The 21,707-nt window shown below is 32.2% G+C and overlaps 2 protein-coding genes across 4 annotated transcripts in view; one reads left to right on the forward strand and one right to left on the reverse strand.

Moving 5' to 3' along the window:
• The window catches only part of LOC113521629 (uncharacterized), a 66,145-nt gene extending 54,284 nt beyond the window's left edge, over positions 1-11,861 (forward strand). For all 3 annotated transcript variants that reach the window (XM_031911444.2, XM_052896646.1, XM_026907225.3), the window contains 2 exons: positions 70-8,314; positions 8,557-11,861. In XM_031911444.2, coding sequence (XP_031767304.2) covers positions 70-8,314; positions 8,557-10,498 — 10,187 coding nt within the window. In that variant the 3' untranslated portion in view covers positions 10,499-11,861. The remainder of the gene's footprint in view (positions 1-69; positions 8,315-8,556) is intronic.
• Positions 11,862-16,442: 4,581 nt separating this feature from the next.
• Positions 16,443-21,707, reverse strand: part of LOC113521638 (sensory neuron membrane protein 2) — a 36,821-nt gene continuing 31,556 nt past the window's right edge. Inside the window, exons 7-9 of the mRNA XM_026907238.3 lie at positions 17,597-17,715; positions 16,909-17,034; positions 16,443-16,651 (exon numbers count right to left, since the gene is read on the reverse strand). Coding sequence (XP_026763039.2) covers positions 16,457-16,651; positions 16,909-17,034; positions 17,597-17,715 — 440 coding nt within the window. The 3' untranslated portion in view covers positions 16,443-16,456. The remainder of the gene's footprint in view (positions 16,652-16,908; positions 17,035-17,596; positions 17,716-21,707) is intronic.

Here is a 21,707-nt window from a genome sequence, read left to right on the forward strand (position 1 = left end):
TGATCATGATTATTTATACTTATTAATTTAATATGTCGTGTTTTTATTTAGATTTTATTTTTTTTTCAGCCGAAACTATACGTAAAATGTTAGCTGATTTACCGGCAAAACGTCATCGTGTAATGGTGAATCCAATGAACTCGATATTACGGCCTCGTAAAAAAATCGATAAACAAAGAAATAAATTATTATTAAAGAGAAGATCGTCAGAGGATCCAAAATCCAGAAAACTAAGGCCACTTAAAAATGCTACTAATTTGCAAACTGGATCAACAAGCAGTGAAGATTATAAGAATATGACAAGTAAAGATAACGACGATAAGCCGTTAAAATCAAGACTGAATCGTGTTACAACTAAAAATACACGACAAAATGACACTATGAAACGGCGGACTCTTATAAATAGAACAAAAAGAATTCCTCGATTAGTAGAACAAAGTGCAATTCTGAACAAACCGGAAGAGTCAAGTACACAATGCTCTGGTAGCGTGCAGATTGACCAGTTATCAATCGATAATACATCGCAAAGAATCGATATTAACAATGGACCATATAATACGAGAGAACATTCAAGTCGTGGTGGTTCCAATAATCGCGAGCAACAAAGTTCAGGTTCTAGCAATGCTAATGGTAATTCTGATAATTCATGTCCTCAATCTCAGAACGCCCCTTTAAAACATTCAATTGCTCGTTTAACTGCTGACTCCGAAACACATGATAAATCAGTGCAATTTCATCATTTATTTTTAGTCCAACAAGAATGCAATAATGTTAACCAACATGTACCAACGGGAGATCGTTTATTTTTTGAAAACGAAGCAGCTGTAACGAGACTCGACAAACCACCTTTACACTTTAGCCAAAGAAATGTTATCGATCCTTATGGTTTACAAAAAAGTTGTAAACTCAATAAACCTCGTAAAGGTCTAAACGATTGTATAGCGATGTTGAAAAATAAATTGGAAGTACCGACTACCGGTGTACCTCCTTCACAAATATCTGTTCAGTGTGGAAGCGATGATCCTCTAGATTCCGAGACTGGTATTATCAAATCCAACTTAGCTGACTCAGAACATCATATTGAAATAATGAAAACAAAACCGGCGGAGATATTTTCTAGACATAATTTAAATTTAGAAAAAACATATGAATATGACAATCAAATAAAATATCATTGCCAAAAGTCATCTACTACACTTTGTAATAATAGTTCAAATAATTCAGTGCTAGATGTAAATACATCTGATCATGTAATGAACCAAAAAACAGATAAATCTAAGTCAAAGTCAAGTGAAATAATGCCTAAATGCGAAACAATACGAACAAGATCTGTTAGTCATCCTTCTAATGAAATTTCTTTACGAAAAGAGTGTGAATTAGTTACGCCAATGGTTTGTACCCAAAAGAGGAATGAAGTTACAACTGCTATTTCACACAATGTTGATCAAAGTCATGGTTCTAGTCACCAAGTTATTCTTAATATTGATACTGACATGTGTAAACAACAATTAAATGACAGTCAAAAGAGTAAGGTATCACCAAGAAAAATGTTAGAAATTCATACAGCTCCTGTTATCAATAAAATTAAGGAGTCTTTATTATCTCCGCAAACTACTGTTAACGATGTGCCAGTTCAGCAAAATCAAGTTGAAATATATGGGCAAGGACAGCCAATGCCTCAGTCCCAATCTGAATTGCTTCCATTGAATTCTTGCTCTCTGGTGCAACAACAGGGTGCATCTCCACTAGATACTCTGTCTAACCCTCAGCGACAGATTCAAAACATACAGTTATCTCAATGTCAAGAACAAGCACCAAAGCAGTCAGAGATCGAGCAAAAGACTAGTAGTAATTGTCATAATTCCAACTCAAGTCAACATTCACCAATTGACGAAAATACTTCAACTAACACAATATCAGTGGAAGTTTATTCTAAAGCTGAGTATCGACAAATTTCGTCTGAAATTCCACCAGCTCATTCTAGTACTAACATAGAATCTCTTGTGGCAGTACCTTTGGATTTATCTGGTAAAGTGTCGAATATAGAAAGCTCGGACAATTTGTCTAAACAAGATAGCTCTTTTGTCAGTAACTATGATGTTTACGAAACACTTGATTTATCCAGTAAGAATACTGATTCGTCAAGAACAGAAATGACTGTTATACCGGATGTCGTGGTTGATCTGCGCATTAAAACGACACCACAATTCTCTCATCCAACTACATTGGATTTAGGATCAAAAAACGTTACTGAAAATGTGACTGATTTATCTATAAGGGATCGAGAAATGTACTGTGTGCCCACAGATTTATCAATAAGAGGAAAATCCAAGTGTACTAATCTACATGAATTAAGAACAAATGAACAAAGATATGTACAAGATTTATTTGGTAACAAAGCTATTTCTGTACAAGATTCACCACTTGTGGAGGATATTATTGTCGAAACACCTACTGATTTATCAGGGAAATCAACTAAAGATAAAATCCCTCTGAAAGAGAAAGAAATTAATTACAAAGTCAATACAAATAAAAATGCAAACGATAATCCCATTGCCAATTTGCCTAATTTATCACAAAACAACGATAAAGAAAAACAAAATGATACCCTTCTAAAGTCACCAATAACTATAAAAGAAAATAAGAAAAATTGTGATAAGAATGTCAACAAATCAGTGGCACGAACACTGGATAAAATTAGTCTGCAGAGACCGGTATATGACCCAACACTGAAGATACCTCAGTATAAAATAAGAACAACTGCTTCGACTACGTCTACTTATACAGAGCCAATAGATATTACAAATTCTTTTCAATCCTCGAAACTTACTGAAGATCCATTAGTAAACATAACAATTGCTCAGTCAGTGCCCGAGACTAAATCTCAAGATGCTGTGTTTACTGATACTTTGGCTTCGGTATCAATTTCGCAAGAAAGATTTTCACATGAATTAGGAGAAACTCCTTTAAAAGTTTGTGTATCTACAATAAGTACGACAATACCAATATATACCTTGTCAAATCCTATATCGACCACACCAGTTAGTAAATATGAAAGTACTACACCTGTATACACGTTAGCAAATGCTTGTATTTCTGTAACCAAAATTGAGAGACCGTCGTTAATACCTTTAACTAGTTCACTATTAAGTATACCTGGAACTACAATTGCAAATACCACATCCGTTTATACATTAGCTGGCACAACAATTGGACTCCCTATAAACTATGGTGCTACTCCTAATCTTAGTTCACAGATCGCACCCTCAACTACAAATAATTTATCTCTTCCCAGTTTTCTTGGTGATGATACAATTTTGGAAATGGATAACCAGAAAACTGTACATAATATTTCTCCAGATACTACTGTTACAATAGATAAAGACTTCCATAAATCGAATAAAATTGGGAGTGTTTCAATTGATCATGATCCAGAAACAGCAAAAAAGATAGCAATGTTACCTAAAGAGTTGGTTGAAATATTGGGAACAATGCCAGCAGGACACAGAAATCAGCTTTTAAATGTATTGCCTCAATATGTATCTAACACAGTAACTACTTCAATTTTGTCTAGTGAATCAACACAAATTACAACAACGTCAACTACTATGTCGAAGAGATCATCGTCTCCTACAGTAACAAGTACTCAAATTGTTGCTGACGCTTCATCTTCTGCTAATGATTCTTATAATATTTCACAACTAAATATAGTTCAACCATTATCATCAAAGAATTTATCGATGAACCAAGTTAATTCACAGAAGAGTGGATCATTTGATTCTGATAAGAAACTTTCTAAAAGTTCTGCCATAGTTCCTAAGTCATTATCACCATTATCTTCTAAATCGTCATTTGATGACGTTGGCACAACTCAGATAAAAATAAATAGAAAAATAGATGAAGACACTAAAACAGAAGTCATTAACGTGGAAGATAAAGATAAAATTCGACTTGATCACATTTCTGGGGATAGTACAAATTTGTTAATGACTGAAAATGTAATTGATTTAACTAACGATGATAGCATAATGCCTGCAGCAAGTGTCGTTAAATTAGCAGATGAATTTCCTCGTAATATTGTAGTTACATCTCAAGAATCGCAAGCTTTCATATCGGTTACAAACTCGAGTAAACAAAAGGTACCAAACGAGAAAACATCCAGTTTAAGGGCGGTTCGTAAAAAAGCTCCGTCGGAAAGACTCAAATCGACTATAGATACTTCAATAAATAAACCACTTTTGGATCTGCAAATAAAGTGTACTACAAGTGATCAAGAGAAGGAAACAAATAAATTTTTAGATTCAGATAAAACTATGATTATCCAACAAGTAGAAGTATCTAGTACTCAGTTAAGTACAAATAAATGCGATAAATTTTCTGTTTCAATTCTATCTGATAAGTCTAAATTAAGCCATGAAAACTTGAAAATTAAATCTCTTTGTTCTCCAGAAAAATTTGCAAAACAGGAATCAGTTACGATAACGTCAAATTGTTCTTCAGATCCAATATCTATTGAGTCGATTGAAAAAAATCATCCAAACACGGATGCCTGTAAAAGTATTGCAGTCGATTTTGCTATAGAAAATGAAAGTGTAAATGAAACGCCACTACAGAAACTAAATAAATCTGAAGTATCTGAACAGATTGATATAGTCATAAATAGTAATACAGATGATAAGCGTTTTCTAGAAGATACAAAGGGTCAAAGTGTAACGGTCACAGGGAGGGACAAAACACAAAACATGGTGCCTAATTCAAAAATAAAGACATATGAGGAAGATGATTCAGATGACGATATTTCATTAGCCATAATAGTAAAGCAAAAGCAAGAACAATTCTCTAATTCTGTGTCTAAGGATAGCACATTGAACGTTGTCGCAGAAAAAGGCTTAATTGAACGAAAAAAGAAAAAGAAAGATAGAAAAATAAAGAAAGTTGACAAAAAGGCTGCAAATATTGATATTCTTACAGAAAAGTGTGCACCAACTGCAGAATCTTTAGGTGATCCTGCATTATTGAAGGTCATTGATAATAATACACAAGGAAACATATGTACAGGACATGAAGACATTAAAGAAACAAAAGTCGAAGCTGTTATCATTGAAGACAAACATTGTAAGAGGAAAACTAAGAAAGGTCGTCGAAATATTTGTGGCTCAGAAATGGTAGACCAACAAATAGACAAAGAAATTACGAATCCAGCTAATGTTAATAAAACCCATGACATTGAATTTGATAAGATGGATTATACAAAATGTAAAGAGAACATCTTGATGTGCAAAGATGCTGATGGTAGTCAAGAGAGTAAGACGTCGATGCAACCTGAAGATAATAATGATAAGCATATGGATGTATTTGATGATTTTAAAATGAGCAATTCTATAAAAGTAAACGACATAAACTTGGAAGAAAAACCAAATATGAAAAATACTGAAAGTAGTACCCTAAAAGAAAAAAAGAAGAAAAAGAAATCTATATCTGTATCAGTAACCACAAATGAGGAATGTTCTGTAATTGAAAGTAAACAGGAAGGAAAAGAACTAAAAACGAATATTTCAATTGTGTTAGATAAAGGTGACGAAATTACTTGCGAGAATGAAAATAAAAAAAGTAGTTTAACTTGTGATCAGCCCATTGCCGTTGAATCTTGTGATACTCTCAATACAAGTGATATAAGTGATCCCTATAACGGTTTGAAAACAGCAGATAATATTATTACCCCATTACGTCGTAGTAGACGCGGGAAATCACTTTTTACTGACAGTGAATTTGCTGATGTAGATAGTATGAATTTATTTTTAGATACAACATTGGAGCAAAAGACTCCACTTACTAAAAAACAACTAATATTTTCTAAACTTTTATTAGATGAGGAAAATACCAGAGCTCCAGCTCATTCTACACCGAAAAAGAATGTTGGTATCATCTGTATAGATGAAACAAACATTGCTTTATGCTCTAATCTAGCTAGCATAAATAATGAAATCGGATCACTCTCGAATATTATAGAAAAAAGTAGATCAAAGCGAAGACAATCACCGGAAGTAAAATGTAGAAATAAAAAAAGGAAATCTTTAGAAACTTCTCAGTTTAATGCAGGCGATAACACTGATAAAGATAATTCACATAATCTTCAAGAATTTTCTGTTAAGTCGGATGTTTTATCAAATATAAGTGACGATGTGGCACAGGCGCATGAGAAAGAAAATGTTACTTTGGATACTACTTTAGATAAAGATCAGTTGTCGCAGAAACCATTAATCGTCAATGTTGGTCCACAGATCCCTCCAGCGAGTAATGACGGTTCTGATGTAAATTCTAATAATACTGACCGTGCTGAAATTAATAGTAATAAGTATTCTACAGAAAAAAGAAAAATAACTGTAAGTCAGGAGATAAACCAAAGTCCAAAACCGAAAAAACTTAAACCTAGTATTAAAAATGTCATTTCGGATTCGAAAGAACAGAATGATTTCGTTAAAAATAACACAAATTTCCAACATAAAATACAAGCTAGTGGTAGCTCAGATGCTCGCACAGCATGTTACAATTTACCTGCAGCTTCTAGACGAACTCGTTCCAAATCAGTTGTTGTTAAGTCTTCGAAGGCACTTATGTATGATCCTTATGACATTGACTTAGATGATATGATTGAAAAATCTGACCGTAACAGACTTGATCGATATAGCGCTAGAGAAAAACTAGATGATCAACCAGTTGTTACTTTTCAGAAATGTTCTATATTTAAAAAATCTTTAGAAATGAATGAAGTGACCGTGAAAAAAGATACTGATAATTTATTATGTCAAGAATCTGGAGATACTTCTAAACATAATGAAATAGATGAGATTACCGCCGAAAAGGGCAACATAAGTGATTCAGACGAATCGTCTAAAAGCGATGTACCGCTACAAAAATATGTAGAAGAAAAAGAAAGAAGGATATCTGAATTGGAAAGTAATGAAATTCCTTGTTCGACGACTAAAGATATAGATGATGATAATGATATTGATATTAATGAAATGTCAAACGATAAATCTTATAATGATACCAAAAAGAGTCGAAGAACTCTAGCAGTCTGTAACAATGTAGAAAGTATGGCTATTCAAAGTGATGCAGATGAGCTTCGTTCGGAACAATTTATGGAAAGTTTCGGTTTCTTCTCTCAAAGAAAACCAAGGAAATCAAATTTGTTGGCTTCGAAGAAAATATCAGAAACATTCCATATTATTGCTAATGAAACTGATGACATGTTTTTTGGATTCAAAGAACGGGCAACAAAAAAATCTCTGCAAAATGAGAATAGAAAGTCAGTTGAAGGTGAAACTAACTCAAAAACTCCACAACATCCATCCACAAAAGTAAACAAAACTGCCAAACGTGGACGTAAGAAGAAAAGTTGTATTAAAACAGTACCACGCTATTGCAATATTTGTAAGAAAGAATTTCGTCGACCTGATAACTACTTACGACATCAAATGACTTTGCTTCACATCTCAAAACTATGTGAAATAGAAATGAAGATCAAAACTGCTCCTGTGCATGAAGAACCGAATTATTTAATAGCATATAAACAATATCTAGATCGATTAAAAATACTGACTGACAAATTAGCTAAAAAAAAGAAAAATAAGACTGCTAAAAAAATCAAATTACCTACTGTCGAAGAAATACTAGCTGATTTGAATAAAACTATTAGGGAACAGCAACTATCAGAACGGGGACTTAGTAGAGATGAGGCACTATTTTTAGATTGCTGCGAGCTTTTGAAAGAGTCACATAAAAATGACCATAACAATGCAGATAATTCCGGATTAACAAATATTCACCCTCCGCAAACATCAGGATTAGACCTTAGTGAAAAACCATTAAATGAGGAAAAATATGACGCTAAAAGTGATGGAGATGTTGATTCTATAACAGCTAAGAATATTCTTGAAAGCGAAGAGGTGCGAAATTTAGAAAACGATTTGATTTCCGGACTAAAAGAAGCAGCTAATGCGTCTCTTAATTCTAAGATGGACTACAGAAATGTTATAACTGATCAGCATTTGAGCTCAACTGAACATCAATCTGAAAGTTTTTCGACGCCTAATTTAGGTGAATCCCGTTTTGACCCGATAGAATTTCAAGTTACCGATAAAGCCGAAGTAACCAAGACGAAGAAGTATCCAGAATATAAAGAAAAAATGTATCCTGATATTATAGAAGATATTGATATGTTTGAAGACAAATTTGACAAAATTAAGAGGAAAAGTAGATCTCAAGCAGCGGCGGCAAAACAAACCCCAATTGTGACAGAACCAAGTGTCAGGTAAATATTTAATTAATTTCTTTTTTTTTCCTAAAATGGCAAACAAGTTGACGGCCCACCTGATAGAAAGCAGTAATCGTCGCCTATAAACATGATTACAATAGGCATTACAAAATACATTGTGATTTGTTGTACATATGGTAGTCTTCATGTGTTGCCGTTATACATACATTACATATTTATTCTATAGATCTAACAAGTTAAATGTTTATATATAATATATATTTTTTTGTTTGTTATAGCCACAAGGGGCGGAAAAAATCTGATAAGAAAAAAATTAAGAAGAGTTCTAAGAAAAACTCCAAGAGTACGCAAGTGCTTACCAAAGGTGCTTTAAAAGGTTTTGATGGCATCAAGGTTTCCATCCCGAGATCAGATATTAATATTGCGACAATAGTTCCACCTATAGAAATTCTGACAAAAAAGAAAAAGAAAACAACCTCCAAAAAAAAGAGAGATAAAAAAGATTCAGAATCAAGTAATAAATATAACTGCGATCATCGATGTAAAACTAGTTCTTTGTCACAGAAAAAAGTCGATGTTTATGAATTTATGGATAATGAAGATGCCGAATTATTCGAATTTAGACCGTCAACTCTAATGGAAAGATTTAAACGAGATCTCCCGAGTACTTCGAAGTTTAATCCTGTTGAAGACGAAATAGAAAATTCAAGTGAAAGTGGTTCAGATGGTGATGACTTTGTATATATGTCTGATGATTACGTCTGTAGTGATGATGAGACCGAGAATAGTTTAATGTCTTGTGAAACGGGAAATATTAAAGTAACAAGTGACAAAAAAAACTCATCACCATTAAAGAGAAAGGATGTAGTAGATAAGAACGCCGTAATGGGTAAAATATTCAAGCACAATGCAGTGAGGACTGAAAAGAAGAATGTAAAGAATAAGGATACTACTACAAAGCCTAAAGCTAATTTGGATCAGCTGTTTGATAGTTTATTAGAAGACGAACCAAATTCTTCTATGTTGAAAAGTGGTAGTATGTCTCCACAAAATACAGAATCATCAAAAGATTTTGATCAGTCTAAGTTACTTTCTGTTGCTACTTTTGATGATGACAAATCAGCAACTAAAGATGAATTTGTTTTACCAAAGAAATTTAATACTCCTTCATCTCATAAATATGACAGTAAAATGTCATTATTGTCAAAAAAGTATGGTATAACACCTCCTAAAGAGTTTCGTTATTCCTCTAAAAAATATAGTACGTCTCCTAAGAAATATGTTTCTAAAGAACCCATAGAAGCATTTGGTCCCTCGACTTCGAAGCGACATGAAATTAATTTATCAACTATAGATTATGGCCCAAGCACATCTAAACAGTATGATATGACACTGCTGCCAAAGGATTATAAAGCTTCATCGCCAAAGAAATACAATACTACATCCACAAAGAAATATGAAACCACATCGCCAGTACACGGTGATTCTCCACGAACTTCTATTCATGATGACTCTATATTTGAAAAATTGGATTCGAGACACAAATCTTCAGTGAGGGCAGAGAGTGGCGTCAGCATGGGTTTCGAGTTTTGTACCGACTCATTAGAACAGGAAAGTTTGGATGACGCTGGGGTAGCCCGACAAAGAGCACGGCGCAAATGTACTGTAGGAAAACAGAATGTTTTGGCAGAAAGTTGGAGTTCGGAATCGGAGCCGGATGGTAGACCTCCGCGACCGAGTAGCGCGGAGTCTGTTTTGGGTATTGCACGGAAAAGAAAAGGAAAAAAGAAAGAAGGGCAGCAATCTAGCGGGCGTAAAAGTAATAACAAGGTTACATTTAAAAAGCAAGATATTGAAAGCAGGGTAACTAGTAGTAATCGCAACACATCGATTAGCGGTGCTGGTAGCAGTGGGACTAGTGGCACCCTAGCGGAGGAGTATTCGCCTAGAGGAAATGGAGTAAAAGGCAGCGGGGCAAGTAGTAGTGTTTCGACTGGGGTACAAGTGTCACTGGGGCCGCCCGGGCTGCCGGGCCCGTCCGCAGTGAAAGTGAGGCCGCGCTCCACGGCCTACTACTGGTCGTCGGAGGGCGATGAGCAGGAGCACCTCCAACAGCACGGGTGGATTGTCGGCGATAGCCATAAGAAGTTAGTTACGATGTTAGCACATGCTAAGGGACGTAAACGTAATAATGACGACAAGCGTCATTTTGTCGATTAAGGTTAGCTTTTAGATTATAATAATCTTGTAAATATGTTGTACATAATAATCTAGTTCTTTATAAAATGTCATTTTTCGTGACATTTTGACCAGAAACCCTTTTAAACTAAATTTCCGTTCAGTTATGTAAATAATGTACATCTTTCATAGTATATTTTAGTTAAATTATGCATGAGCCTACGTACTGTAAGGACTGGATTTATTTAAGTGATTATTTGTTAAACAGCCCTTGCAGTATAATAGCTGAATTTCAAAAATAATTTGGTCAAAATTCAGAGTCCTCTGTCCCTTACTAATCTACTTTCTGTAATTTTAATGGATGTTAAAATAGACGGGGTTTTTTTACTAAGGCTATGACTTGCACAATATCATAAATTGTAATAGAAAAAAATATAAAAATGATAAAACAACCGCGCGGGCGTGTTTATACACAATAATTACAGGTTCGAGCACTAGTTAGAAATGGGTAAAATATATTAATAAATGTTTAATGTAATCTGCGAACTTCTGTTTATCATTTTGATTATCGTAATTATTCTATGAAACTAGAATAAGTGTACAAGTTTTAGCCGATAATGCCCCCGTCTCTCCTCGTCGACAATGTTCGGTTAGTCGATGCCAATCAACTGTGAGGACAGTTTAAATGTGTGTTAAATACATAAAATATATTAATGTGTTCCTTGCATAATATAAGCGGATCTACTTATAAAAAGATATAAATGTACTTTATTTCTGAAATTATGCAAATGTTATTTTGATCAATGAGGTCGAATTTGAGGCTCCATTTTTCTTAATCTATCTCTTAAATTAAAATTTCAAATTGATATCATTTCTTTATACTAAAGGACCATTATGAACTTATTTTTTAATACATTAAGTCAAAATTATTATAAATTTAGTTTATACTGGTCTATAAAAGAGTCATTTGACGAAACTGTCAATTTGAAATATAAATTAAGATATAGTTTTTAATAAAATGGCGTATCAGATTCGAGCCCAATGACTATCATTGAGAATTTATGTTTGACTTTATATGAGGCTGATAACGCGGTCTGAGTGACTTTTTTTTATTTTCGATTGGATTTGTTATTATTTTTATACATTAGATAATTTTGAATAGTCAATTTTATCATAATATGCAATCTCAAAGCATTAGTTATGTTTTCATTATCTAGTCCACTAAAGACTAAAACCCCATTATCAGCCTCGGATAATTATGATTTTCCAATTATATCAAAAAGAAGACTTATTATTTCAGAGCGTACACGAGTCATACTCTGTTGCTTGTGTGCATTGATTTTATATTGATTGTGTTTAAGTGGCGTAATCGAGTTTAATTCTTGAATAAAGCTCAATGTTGAAATCCATTTGTTTTATTTATTTCCTGCTAGGAATCTACCTTTTGCACTCTTAATCAAGGTTTTGTTTATTAAAATGCAGTCAATAAGTTCTTGTAATTACAACCCCGACATAATTACCATTATGATGCATAGTGTATTATATCAGGGCATATATGTTTTGTATTTAATATAATTTAATTTTATGTTAAAATAAAATTTAAGATTTAGTTCCACAAAAAGCCGACTTTATTTGTGGTAATCCACTTGTTTTAATTGAATAACTAAACTACTGAATCGGTTTACAAATGACGGAGTTGTGAGGTAAAAAAACTGGGTATAAATTATTTACATGTTTTATTAGACATTCCACTAAACATACACATGTATTCATCTGTATGTTTAGCGGAAACACGCTGATAATAGCTTAAATCCAGAAGGCAGTATGTAGATAGTTTCTAAGGTCTATTCAGATAAAGGACTTTTTATCCGCGGACAAAATTTCCTTTTGTTGTTAAACACACGTTGTAACAGTGGTATAGCTGTGAACTGTGAACTTCTCCCCTGCAGAATGTAAATGAGGCTTTTCTCTATATGTATAGTTTCGATTTATGATGATTATTACCGTGTATTTTTTTAGCAGTAGGAACTTTAAGTTCAGAGCCTATGAGCATTGCTACTAGTGCGAAGTCGCCGAAGTTCGGTTTCCCTACTATGCAATTTTTGATGTTTATTATGACTGTAGGTCGAGGATCGCCTCTCTTGGAACTTAGAAATTTGGACAGATGGAATAATTGCAAAAACAAAGGGATATTTTGTCAGCGCACAAAATGCTCTCTTATGCGACACCCATTATCACGTGAGGTCTTTAAAGAAAGAAAGGATGAAAAAGTAATGACGTAAAACAATAAAAAACTTACAGATAGATATAACAATTTGTGACTCTGAAATGATATAAATTCGGTAGTAAAGTATATTGTTATGTAGCAATAAGCAACGTACGTCCATACAATTTTGATAGATATTATATGAACATAATTCCTTAGGCAAATAGTAAACTAGTCTATCGATTAATATGTTATCGCTTATCTATGTAAAAGAAAGGATGCTAATTAACTGTCTGACGGACCCATATATCAACGCAGAGTCAGTCACAGAGTCTTTAAATTTTACAGATTGGTTTTTATATAGTGTTTGAAACAATATTAGTCTTAGAATAAACCACCCTTTCTTTTTTCGTGGATGTCGTAAAAGGCGACTAAGGGAATTTAATGCTCGAAGAATAGGGAAATCCCCAGTCTTAAAACACTAAAACCTAATTGCGGTTGCAAATCTGCCCAACAAGCGTGGCAATTACTGGCAAAATTCCCCTTGTGGAGGAGGCCTATGGTCAGCAATGGATAGTTAATGACTGATATAAGGATAACAATAATGTAAATAAACAATAAGGAAGGAATTTTGAAATTTCCATCCCTAAGGGAGCAAAACGGGGTTGAAAGTTTGTATGGAGTTTGATGGTTTTCCAATTAAGAAGACATATTTAGATTTGGATTCAAGAGCCCATATTAACTTTTGCATATTAGTTAAACATATTAATTTTGGTTTTGAAGCAAGGATTAGAACAAAAATTAATATGTTTATTGGTTTTTAAAGAATTCAACCTTGAATTTGCGATAAAAATTTGTATAGTAATTCTGTTTTTTTTTTTTTTTTTTAAATTAGAAAGTTCGTTTTTATGCTTTTGAATAGAAGCATAACTTTTTTAGCAGTTTTTGGTAATTTTTCTCCTAGTGGAGTGAAATAGGGGATGATTTGATTTAGACGAAAATTTGAACATGGATACCTGACCGAAAATATGTATGTACATTTGTTAATATTAAGTTAGGAAGGCAAAATTTGTAAATTTATTCTTCTGCTACTAAATAAAGTGTTAAGTATATATTTTTTGAAAATACCGTTTTCCTAAGAAGGTAAAGAGAGTGTATTAACTGACTACCATGAGGATGAAGTTATGAGCAATAGCTATAATGTATAAGACAGATGTAAAAGTAAAACCCGAGTGAAACCACAGGCAAAACATAGTGCGTGCATAAGATAAAACGAGACAGCAATATTGTGCGTCTTATTCTAAGAATGTACAGGACACGTACCGATCTATCGATCCCAAAGCTAAACGAGGCCGCCAGATTAAGAAATTAATTTAATTTTACAAGTATTCTATTCAGATCATCTTTGTATGTGTAAATGTTAACTAAATAAATATATTTAGTGAGATTAGGAAAATGGAGGCGTTTGGAGATCCTTCATGACCAAAGGCCTGGGAAGGTATACCGCTTCCGCCCCCCTCCTTCCATTAGTCCGCTACAGCTAACCATAACTCTGTGTAACAACGTCTGTTTCAATAAAACTTAATGAATAGGTAAACAAGCAAATAGGTTATTTTTTAATGGTTGAAAGTGTAATGGGATTCCATTCATCCTCACTCATTCCCGCTGAACGCTATCGGTAAACGTCATTGAGGCCTTAGTGAGAGATAATAGGAGAGGATGAAAGCAGGTCAGCTCATCGTGTAAGGTATATATGCGAGCGGGGCACCAGTGAGATGATAGGTAAGAAAGCAGGTCAATTGGCCATACTGACGAATTCACCAAGAATTAACCATGATGGTTTCCAGAGATTTCAGAGAGGCTGTTAGATTTCATTACTAATAATCCCTTTCCTCCCAACGAATATGATTGTGAAACCAATAAATGAACACTTCAGCAATTTCAGTCACTTTATATTACTTTATCATAGGTTTAGATTGTAACTTTTTGTTTATATTTTTTTGTATTATAATTGATTTGTATTCATCATCATCATATCAGCCTTTAACTGCCCACTGCTGAACATAAGCCTCCCCCTGGGGGGTTTTGCCAGTAGTTATCACGCTCTTGGCAGTTAGCCTGTAGTTATGTTTTAAGAGAGATGCTGCTGCCTCGACCATTAAGTTCCCTTAGTCGCTTCTTACGACACCCACGGAAAAGGAATGACTGGCCTATTCTATGTTGGACCCACAAAAATACCTATACAATATGTAAATAAATAATTATAATAAATAAATACATAAATAAAACAAAAACCAATATATAAATAACCCTAATTGACGATCTATCGATGAAATACATTGCCAGAACTGTACTAATAAACATCTTAACTTTCCTGTAGATTTAGTAACTAAAAGATAAACATATACATCATGTTACATTTCGTTTGTTTTATGATTTTTTTAGCTTTTACTTACATGGGTTTAGAAACTGAACTAAGAAAAATGTTAGTTCAACTTTTGGATAATCAAAACTCTAATATAAAATAATATGTAGAATATAAGAATCTAATATAAGAAGACCTACGTTTAACAATGCATAGACAATGGCTGATATGACGATGATTATAAATAAAATATGATAATATATATATATATATATATATATATATATATATATATATATATATATATATATATATATATATATATATATATATATATATATATATATATATTATAACATATTTTTATTGATAAAAACTAATAGATAAACTAAAGAGACGACTGAAAAGTCGACAAATGCTTGGCAAATAAAATATTGAGATTGCAAAAAACATTGGTGTATTTAAAATATTTTCCACGGAGAGCCTGGCTCTCTTTAAATACGCCTAAGACAGGAAATAAGCCAAGACGGGTAAGAATGTATCTTCACGGGTAGAAGTACTTAACATATCTGTGCATATACAATAATATGTGTTTTGTTACTAAACCTCTTTTTTACAGGGCGTCTAATAGTTACGTGAGCTTAAAAAACTACATCAACATCATTATCAAGTAAGTATACTTTTTTAAAATTATACAGGAAAATGTTACGAGTAGAAGACTATATATATATATATATATAACAAATATCAAAAATAGTCCTTAAGAAATTTATAAAAAATTACATTTGGAGCATAGCATTATATGAGTATAAAATATGGACCAATGACGCAAAAGAAAAGAAAATAAAGATGCTTGAGGAATTTAAAATAAGGACATGGAAAGGATAAGTTGGACAGAAAAAGTAACGAATAAAGATCTTTTTAAAAGGGTGAATAGAGAATAGAAAAGGAAAAACGCTGAGCCACCTTATACGACATGGCGGTTTTTTAAAGAGCAGAAAGAGTAAGAGAGAAAAAAAATTTTAGTAGAAAGAAAAATAGAAGGCAAAAGAGGAAGGGGAAGACCGAGGAATAACTACATGGGACTGATAAGGAAACACTAGGTGTCATGTCGTATAAAAAGGTCAAAGAAATAGCCTGGGATAGAGCTGGCTGGATGAAAATCCATGAATTAGTTACAAGAGGAAACTCTTAAATGAGAAGAGAAAAACAAAAATGTATGGTTATAATTTAAGCGCATGTGTATTTATACATAAGAAAATCGTAGTAACTTGTTATTCTAACTTTGCCTTCTTTTACATAACTTTACATAATAAATGGCAACTTTATAACATTCAGGAACAATGTGCTTTTAGTTCTAAGAAGTGTTTCAAGAGCAACACAATGTCTAGGTTTTAAAAAATAAAACGTACCTATCTGAGAAATTAATTTATTTGAAAGATGACGGGATATCACTACCAGACGCATTATTTCTAAGCTTTCTTTTCGCTATAACAACAATTCCGGCTACCAATATAATGCTGAATACACTTAGTAAAATAGGTATAACAATGTCAATTAATTTTAATGCGAATAATAATTCATTTTTTATCTGGTCCACAAACTCTTCTGTTAACGACATGCCCTGTAAACAAAAATGAAATGTATACTCATCTATTAAATATAAGTAACTTAACATTATGAATGAAATCATAATTATTTAATTATATTTTTATGAAACTCAAGTAAACCACATATATTTTAAATGTGTGTAAAAAAAAAAATTAAAGTATTTAAATATTTCTATCAGTTATTTAACACCCATTAGTGCAAGCTCTGTTTGAGAAATGGTGTTGTATAATATATCCCAAAGTATACAAATGAAAAGCTAGAAAAACTTACCTCATCAACCCAAAATAATGGTATTAAGGTTGTTCTGAAGTTTTGTGTTGCTGTTATGCCACGAATAGGCCTTAGGAATACGTTAAACTGGGCTCTTTTGCCTCCACGTAACACTATGCCGGTATGCTGAAAATAAAAGTTTTTTTTTTATTATATATACATACGTATCCATATCTTACCAGAGGGACACTTTCTACAAAAGTCGTTTGCTTGGTTACCTTGTCCTACTTGTGTTTCTACCGTGAAGCAATTGTGTTTGCATGGCTGTGTTTCGATTTAAAGGGTGGGATATGGCAGTGAATTTACAGGATACAGAGGAATAACACCTGAGTCCTCAGGAATGGCAATGCAGAGGTAGTATCATGGGCGAAACAGTATACTCTGTTACATCCATGGTACTGCTCATGTCTATAGGCGACGGTAACCACTGTCAATCAGGTAGGCCGTCAGTTTGTTTGCCATTCTAAGTTGCGTAAAAAAATGAAATAATAGAACTTTGCTGTGGCTGTTACACTAAGGGAACTTAATGACTAAGGAATAGACAGCAGCATCCCTTTTAAAACACCACTAAAGCTTAACTGCGGTTGCCAACCCTCCTGGCAAGCGTAGCAGTACTAGCAAAATCCCCCCTTATTGGGGAGGCTATGTTCAACAAAGGATAGTTAACGAATGAAAATATAGAACTTACTGGCTCCACTTCCACGAATGGGACATGTTTCTCAATGTCTGGCGTATTTCCAATTACACTATTTTGATATATCTCATCAGCAAACAAAAAGTGCGGATTGCTCAACACAAGGTAAGCACCTGTAACAACAATAAATTAATAAGTACAGCCATAATAAATCACATAATGTGATCATAGTTATAAGACGGTACTCCGCTCTCGCGATCTCGTGACTCCGTCCATGCTATGACGGTCTGTTTTAATATTAAGAAACGAATAAATAACTAGACAATAAGACAGTCTACTTATGTCAAACTAATAAAAAATCGATTAAGTCATAATTTTAATAATTTAAATTTTTTATAATTTACTGGTAGTAGAAATTAAAAATCAATTAAAAGATTGAATGTTTCAATTCCTTACTAATTTCATTTCAAATGTGTTCATTATAATTTTAATAATTCAATGGTAGTGCACATTAATAACTGATTGATTGATTGAATGTTTCGATTCCTTACTAATTTCATTTCAAATGTGTTTATTATAATTTTAATAATTCAATGGTAGTGCACATTAATAATTGATTGATTGATTGAATGTTTCGATTCCTTACTAATTTCATTTCAAATGTGTTTATTATAATTTTAATAATTCAATGGTAGTGCACATTAATAATTGATTGATTGATTGAATGTTTCGATTTCTTACTAATTTCATTTTAAATCTGTTTATTATAATTTTAATAATTCAATGGTAATACTCATTAAAAATCGATTGATTGATTGGATGTTTTGATTCCTTGCTAATTTTATTTCAAATGTATTTGTCATAATTTTAATAATTTAATGGTAGTATAAATTAAAGATCGATTAATTGATTAATAGATTGGATTCGTTACTAATAACATTTAGTGTGAGTCTGTTATAATTTCAATAAAACTTGATTGCCTTAATATTAAGTTCTATTGTAACCGACTATATTTCCTCATGTGATTGAAATGTTTATTATGAAAAGTAATTTATTTGTTATTTGTTATAACTAATAAAAATTTTAAGTTGGTATTTTGATATTTAAAACGAGATTGATAAAATGTAATAAGTTATAACTGGCAGCATCCTAAATGACTTTGTTTATCTCCCTGGATTTTTAATAAATGTCATTTTAAAAAAATTATCATATAATATGCATATTAAATCAATTAATTAAGTTACGCTCGGTGTAAATGTTGTTTTACATGATCTAATTTATAAATGTCAATCTTAAATTCTCTAAAAAATAAAATTATAACAACTATAATAATATGATATTGTGCAAAACAAAAAAAGTGTTCTGAGGTTTTTTATATAACATCATTGTTAATTATGAATCGATTTTTGTACCTAATTATTTTTGCAATCGATTTGGTTGGAGAACTCCCGTGGGACCTGTATTAATTTTAACAGGATTGAAAAAGTTGCTATTTTTGTAGAGAAATATATTCAATATAGTGTAAGGTTGCTAGTTAGTTTGCATTAAATATATTTACTACGTTGAAATATTTAATTATGTACACTACTACAATAAAAAAACTAGAAAAAAAGCTATGTAGATATAACATATTAAGTTGTATTTTTTTTTTCAAAAAGAAATATATGAAATTCTATGTAATTATAATCAAGGTTGGTCTTAGCAAATTTGACATCCCTAGGCAAGTTTTTGACGGCGCCCGGTGGATCTTCAAAACAAAAATCTTCACGTCAAAAAAAGGGGGTTCTTCCGGAACTTTATTTATTGGAATGTCAAGTGTCATACTGTCCTTTAATAATCCTATAGCATCTCTTTTACATTTTGGCACCCTCTTTACACCTCGGTAAAGGGGATGCCACCTTCCGCACCGCACCTTCGGTTTCATACAACTGCTCGCCCCCCTTTCGAAGTACTGATTATAGTATTAAATTATCTTATACACATCTTATAAGTAAAAAAAAAAAATACAGCATCATAATTATTTCGTGTATTAAAAACAATGTATCAATTTAAGAAATTAGTAATGAACTTTTCATATCAGTAAAAAGTCTTATAATATCTTATAACTTAACATAAAATATAATATTATTTTTATTTATCATTTTAATCTTTTTGCTTTAGACTAGGTACAACTAGTACTAGACTACAACGCAGGTACATAATATGATTATTTATATATATAATATATATATATATATATATTATATATTATATATATATATATATATATTGTAATTCGAATAAAGGATAGAAATGCAAACCACGTCTTCCATGTGTCGTACTGTGTTCATGGTCACACATTCTGATGTACAGGCAAAATGAATAACAGGAATTTGTAATTTTATATAAATGTTTTTATATTCTTATGATTTTGAGAGATCTTATTGAGATAGGAGTGGCTATTTAAAGATTTTTATAAACAGTGAAAACTTTAGAATCTGTCTATTAAACTAGTTCATAATTATGATTGCATTCCACAAAAAAAAATCGACTTCAATTGTGGTTAAACAAGCTATTTTGATTTAAAAACTAAGCTATTAAATTGAATTTGATAAAATTTCTATGGGATCAATCTGTAAGTATATCCTTACAGATAAAAAAAAAAAGATATGGATAAGGAACAGAAAAAAATACTATGAAATTGAAAATCTCCTTCTTTTTGAAGTCGGTTGAAAATATTTAAATTCGGGTTACCGTTGCTACTTGCAAAAAGTATATGATAAACTAGTAATTAAAGAACAAATAACAAATATATAAATAGAATACTTTATATAGTATACTATATAAAGTACTGTCTGACTCGGAAAGCGTTGTTTTGCCGTATAAATTATTGTTAGGGAAAAAATTTTTGGGATGGGCCACCCTTATTACTTAGGGGTATAAAAAATAGATAACAACATACTTTCAGATATACTGAGTATAGAATATAAAATTTCAGCAAAATCGGTTAAGCCATTTCGGAAAAGTATGGCAACTAACATTGTGACATACGAATTTATCCAGTGATTTTAATTAACGAATATGTCACATACTTTTTCAATAAGTAATAATAATGACGTATGACAATAAAAATTTAATTTTATATCTTTTTAAGATCGCAATAAATCATACGGTGTACTTTATAAAGTAATATTAACTTTTAATAACTACTTAGTTGTGAACTATCCACTTTGATGTGAAGAGAGCAAACAAGAACTTGTTATATTCACAGTTTCTTACCTACACAGAACATGAAGTAGGAATTATCTCTCTATAATTCTATAAAATTGTTACATATTTTCTATAGTAACTTTCAGTTTGTTAATTAGCTAATTAATTTTTAAACTACTTATTTTTTATTAAGAGAGAAAATTTTACTAAAATAAGTTCTCTGAAAGAAATGTACTTACAATGATATCGAAATATCAGATAAAAAGATATTATTATTTCTTTTTACTTGTGTTAATAGACTAATAAAAAAATGTGTGTGTGTGTGTGTGTGCGTGCATGCGTGCGTGCGTGCGTACGTGCGTCCGTGCATGCGTGCGTGCGTGCGTGCGTGCGTGAGTGCGTGCGTGCGTCCGTGTTTGCGTGCGTGCGTGCGTGCGTGTGTGTAGTTATATTTTTAGACTGGATAGTAATATGAAAAGTGAGCATTTTAGGACTTTAGAATATAAAAGAAACTTTCTTCAAACATTCTTAATATTTCTTTAATTTCTTTTTCTTGATTTCGTTCAAAAGAAGAAAATGGTAGTAATAACAATTATAATATGTGCCCACGTTAATTTGAATAAATGTATACTGTGTGTTAATTTACAATAATTTGCTTAAAATTCAATCAGACGTTCAATCGTATTAGAGTAAAACATATTGATACTACAATAATGTTGATAAAGCTCTTTCGGTGAATTTTATTGTTATACAAGCGGACTCGCACAATGACACGTTGTTTTGCCCCCTGCCGCTACCTACCGGATCCATTTCAAGTTAGAGCGATCATTTACAAAATTTCATTAAAAACCGTCGACCGGTTTCGGAATTTGCGTGAAAGAACATTGTCAGACGGCATTTTGTATATATATATATTATCCATATATATAAAAATCAGTTGCCGTTCGTTGGTCTCCCTAAAACTCAAATAAATTAC

This window comes from Galleria mellonella, unplaced genomic scaffold (genome assembly GCF_026898425.1).
Source record: "Galleria mellonella isolate WM207_F2 unplaced genomic scaffold, CSIRO_AGI_GalMel_v1 utg33, whole genome shotgun sequence".
Classification (NCBI taxonomy): domain Eukaryota; kingdom Metazoa; phylum Arthropoda; class Insecta; order Lepidoptera; family Pyralidae; genus Galleria; species Galleria mellonella.